A 5,649-nucleotide genomic window follows, 5' to 3' on the forward strand; every position below is an offset into this window, starting at 1 on the left:
GAGCAATGTACGTCTAGGAAAAAAGCTTGTTTTGGTTGCATGTTTTTTAAATGATGGGACTCTTTGCATTTACCACTGCAGGACCATATTATCCAAATTTGAAAATGTAATAGTTACTAAGGGGGCATTTTATATGAAAGCATTCGACAGTTTAAAATGTCTTACTGAGGAATTAAACAATGTACAAGCATAGTAAAGAGTAAAATGTTGTACGCGTGTTTTCCACTTCGACAGCCAGGCTATTAAAGTTAAAGATGTAGAATTTTCCACAATTATGAAATGTCTCTTTAACATGGGAATTGATTTGCGTCAGTTTTTTTTTTTTTTTCCTGTGAGCAATCACCACTAGAGGGAGGAACTGGATGCACCGTTAAAACTAAAAGAACACAGTTGGCAGACGCACAGTCTGAGCTTTGTTGTCAATTCTGCAAGTGTTTTACTTCAAGGGGAAAACTGTCAGATGCATAGAAGATTCTGACTGTTCTGGTAAATTACCATATTAAGAAAACATAACAAAGGATACTGAGAGTAATTCAATTTAAGGTAGGTTTAATACCATCTTGTAAGGTTAATAAGTTTGGTGGGATAGTTTTATTTTGTCTGAAATAAAACGTTTTCATTTAAAACAGTTGTCATTTAGACTGATATGTAAGTCATGGAATCTCTAAATTACATACCGTACTTTTTTCAGATTTTTTTAAAAATTATTTTTATTTTTTAATAAAACTTCCATCTTCTGAATCTTTGATATATATATATATATATATATATATATATATATATATATATATATATATATATATATAAAAATAAAGTTCTGTGCAATGTTCATTCAATGAAAATAAACCGTAAAACTGTAAAAATGCATTACAAAATTTGTAGTTGTGTTTGTTATATTGTTATAGTACTCAAGTATAACGTTTAGAGTTATTACATTATTACATAATATTATTTTTCTGTCCAAACTGTGATATTCCAAGATAATAACATTAAGTTTAAGTACTATTAGTAGAACAGTATCCATTTATTTTACAAAACTAAAAGTTGCCATTACGCTTTCTTTACTTCGGACAGTAGATGTGTGTCTCAGTGCATATTGTATGTGTATTTTGTGGATAAAATCTGTAGGGTATTTTCCAGTGATATTAGGCTACTCATACGAATACGTGCATCTGTTTTTTGGGTTTGTTTTTTTGTTTTGTTTTTTGTAATAGTTTGAGATATACATATGCGGCATTGCAGTCAAATAGCCAACTATACTACATTTCACCTTTCAAACACCACATTTTACAACATGTTATATTATACTGAATCTGTTATTCATATGTTATTATACTATTATTCATTGTGATTTAGTAGCTGTTTATAACTAGAAAGGCCATTAATGAAAACTCAGCATGAAATAAAAAGCTATTCAGATGTTTCTGGCTTGATATTTTATTTGATTTCATATATACGCATTATTAAGAATTTATATTGAAATATATATGCTTAATCTATATGCTTTTTTTTTTTTTAAAGAAAGCAACAAAAGGCTCTTCAAAGTGAAGAAGATTGATGGTATATTACCAGACTATGAATTAGTTCACTTGTTGGTACACCTTCTTTACTAGAATTTGTATTAAGGATTCAGCGAGCACAGATGTATTGCATTCTACTTTTGTAGAAGAAACACGAATTAAAAGTAAAAGATAAACTGTAAAATTAATGCAACGTTTTGGTCAATAATCATTTGAGTGTGACAGGTGATTGATTGGTTGATTGATTAAGAACAAGCCAATATGAACCACAAAACAATCTTGTTTTCAGTGTAAATTGATTCTTTCTCTTTTTTTTTAAATTCATTATTATTGAATTAACAACACTCCAAAGTTTTTTTTTTTTAGAATTGAACACACACATTGAATGCAGTAGATATACAGTGATGGTACAAATATGTGTAAGGCTATTGCTAAATACTGTAATTATTGTTTTGTATTTTATATTTCAGGCGTGGATATGCTAGTCTTAACGAGACCGTTTGGCTGAATGAAAATAGGAAGCCGATCAGAACATCTGAAGAAATTCACCCCAATAGTCTTAAACTAGTGACTGATAAAGCAGTCTAATTTTTGCTTCAATAATCTGTGTACCAAAAGTAAAACCCTAAAGGCAGAGCCATGGGTGACTATAACTGTAGCAATTTTGCTGTGTTGTACACAATGCCTGAAGAATTCCTCTCCAGAAACATTCCTTATCCCATGTCTAACTGTGATCTAAATTATGATGTTTCGGAAGACGAAATGATGGATACAACCCAAGGCAAGCCCTTTTTTGCTGCCACTATTGTAATTGGTGTGGTTTTAATATGTATCATGCTGGTGTGTGGCATTGGTAACTTTTTGTTTATTGCTACACTGGCTAGATACAAAAAACTGAGAAATCTAACCAACCTGCTCATAGCTAATCTGGCCATTTCAGATTTCATTGTTGCAATTGTGTGTTGTCCATTTTTAGTGGATTATTATGTTGTGAGGCAGCTTTCCTGGAAATATGGACTAATGCTTTGTGCCGCTGTCAATTATCTCAGAACGGTGTCTCTTTACGTCTCCACAAATGCCCTCTTGGCTATTGCAGTAGACAGGTGAGTGAATTTATTTTACTTTAAGGGAATGTACTGTAGTGTCACTTCTCAGGAAAGACAACAATACACTGTTACTGTGAAAGATTACTTAACCCCTTAACTCAAACCATTTTTGACATCTGTTCCAAATTGTCAACTATGGGATCTAAAACTAAATGATCTAAACCTCAGTGGGTCTAAGTACTGCCACCCTTTGACGCTATAACTTGCAGATGTTTTCTGAATGGTGCGCTTTAATGATCCCCCTTGTTAACATAACTCAGTAAAATGGTATTTTTTAGATTGACAGTATAAAGATTAATATTGTCCCCTGTGTCATCAATCTGCAAAGACTCCAGCATTTACCAAACAATAAGCTTTATATATCAAGGCCTTTATTCTGTAACTGTAGTTTGCATCTTTTTGTTTTTGTGAGAGGAATGTCAAACTGTTGACGTGGCCAAACTGGTAAATTGCCAATTGCGCATAACAATTGCCCACAGGTGTTGTATAGATTATGGGTAATATGCATTCGTTGAAGTGGTTTGAAATTGGATTGGTGTGATTGGAAAACGCATCATTCTTGATGCAGGGGGGTTGGGGCACTGGAGGAAGAATATATATATATATATATATATGCATGCACTCTGCACGGCTGCATGGGCAATAGCTTACATTTCCCTTAACAAATCTACGAGAGATCAAATTTGCATGGTCAAAATTAATCTCCAACTCTAACTTGCTGAATTTACCTGCACTTATCTTGGTTTCAAAAGACTCCCTGTCACTCTCCTCTCTAGGGGAGAGATGGAGCGGTAAAGGGGGTATACTGCCTCACAGAGAAAGGTGATTTAAGATGTATTTCTCACTGATCACAAAATTAATCTTGATTGGCTTTCTTAATCATTTTTAGTTGACACTTGATTTTAACTATAATGCTGTTCAGTTTGAATAAACTACAGTTATTGTCTATGTGGCCAAAGTATTCCATACACATTACATTTCCAACTATTCCACTATACCAAGAGTTTTCATTTGACCTGAGATGGTTTTGCTTGGAGGTACCACACTGTTGTATGTTCTTTATGCCCCGTTTAGTTTCCCAGTTCTTAACCTTCTTGCAATTTATCTTTCATTATGTGGTATGTTATAAATGACTAGAAGATGTACCTCTGGGGGTGACAGCTCGATATGTTTTTGTTAGTAACGTTTTCCTTGCATAATTAGCTACTTCAGGGGATTATACAGATTATTTTTTGCTATACAGTATAAACTAGTTTTTAAATCACGCTTGAAATAGAATTTTTAAAATTTGTACCAATTTTTTTCAGGTATCTAGCTATTGTTCACCCCCTGAGGCCCCGAATGAAGTATCAAACAGCCTATTTCCTCATCACCGGGGTCTGGATTGTACCCATCTTAATCTCTATCCCATCTGCCTATTTTGCATCAGAGACCAACTTTTCTCACGGCAGAAGCCAGAACAAAATTTTCTGTGCTCAGATCTGGCCAGTTGACCAGCAGCTATACTACCGGTCATACTTCCTCTTCATTTTTGGAATCGAGTTTGTCGGCCCAGTCATGACAATGACCACGTGCTACGCCAGGATCTCTCGGGAGCTGTGGTTCAAAAGCGTTCCTGGATTTCAAACTGACCAGATTAGGAAGAGGCTTCGCTGCAGAAGAAAAACAGTGTTGGTTCTCATAGGCATCTTGACTGCCTACATTCTTTGCTGGGCTCCTTATTATGGCTACACAATCCTGCGGGATTTTTATCCTACAATCATCTCAAGAGACAAGAACTCCTTGATTGTCTTCTACATTATTGAGTGCATTGCAATGAGCAACAGTATGATCAACACCTTTTGTTTTGTAAGTGTAAAGAATAACACTGTTAAATATTTAAAGAAGATAGTCCTCTTGAGGTGGCGGTCCGCTTATGTCTCCAACAAAACCGGTGACGAACTGGACCTCAGAACCTCTGGGATGCCTTTGACTGAAGAGGTAGATTGTATAAGGCTGAAATAAAAAATAAATAAAGTGTTAACTGCATGTTTATTAATCATAGTGGTGTTTGGTCTACATGTGGATGTGTAGTCTGAATGTAACCAGCTGTGGCTGTTGTCTTTGTTTAGTCCTGTCTACCTGAAACGTTAAAATGTTCTTAAGAAGATATTTGTTGAAAACATAAACAGCACATTATGTACTATTTGTATGTTTTTGAAGATGAAAACCATATTTGTACATATTGGTGTACATTGTTATTCATTAATTGTAAACTAATATATGTATTTAAAAAAATAGGTGTTTATTGTAATAATAATAATAATAAAAACAAAAAAAAAAACTAAATGTGTTGTCTCATTATTCAGGGGGTGTATGCTTCAAGAATAATAATAATAATAATAATAATAATAATAATAATAATAATAATAATAATAATAATAATAATAAATGTTTTGATTATATTAGTACATTTATATATCTACAAAGAGACATTTTAATTAGACTTTGATTGATTTTAGAATTGTACCCATTTTATTAGCCTCCTACAATTCTGAATTGCTTTAAGTTAGGCGTAAAAAAGACAGAATCCATGGTAATTCACATTTTCCTGATTTACTCCATTATGGAACAAGCTTATATTTTTAATATATGGTAGAAAAATATGATCCTTATATTTTTCATAGATAGAAATAGACCCTTTTTTATATATTTAAAATGTATTTTCATCTGTAATCCATATTTTAATCTTTAATCTTTCTGTAATCTTTATTTTATATGGATTACAGACTAATGCAAATAATATGGAGCCTCATATATGTTCAACATATAAAATAAATATATGGATTACAGCCTACAATATATTTGAAATATAGCCCATATATTTTAAATATATAAAAAGGGAACAATTATATATAAGGATCATACTTTGCTACCATATATTATTATTATTATTATTTTTTTCCATGAGGGCTTCTTTGCTACTGTATGCATGTCTGGTGATATGAGTTGATGGATACGTGTGAAGGAGAACTAATTACTAT

General features: G+C 32.7%; 1 protein-coding gene across 1 annotated transcript; it reads left to right on the forward strand.

Moving 5' to 3' along the window:
* Positions 1 to 414: 414 nt before the first annotated feature.
* Positions 415 to 4,792, forward strand: LOC121317234 (prokineticin receptor 2-like). Its single transcript, XM_041252943.1, has 3 exons — positions 415 to 543; positions 1,991 to 2,623; positions 3,934 to 4,792. The coding sequence occupies exons 2-3, from the start codon at positions 2,160 to 2,162 to the stop codon at positions 4,628 to 4,630; spliced, it is 1,161 nt and encodes a 386-aa protein (XP_041108877.1). The 5' UTR covers positions 415 to 543; positions 1,991 to 2,159; the 3' UTR covers positions 4,631 to 4,792.
* The last annotated feature ends 857 nt before the right edge of the window (positions 4,793 to 5,649 follow it).

The sequence above is a fragment of the Polyodon spathula genome, chromosome 6 (genome assembly GCF_017654505.1).
Source record: "Polyodon spathula isolate WHYD16114869_AA chromosome 6, ASM1765450v1, whole genome shotgun sequence".
NCBI classification, from domain to species: domain Eukaryota; kingdom Metazoa; phylum Chordata; class Actinopteri; order Acipenseriformes; family Polyodontidae; genus Polyodon; species Polyodon spathula.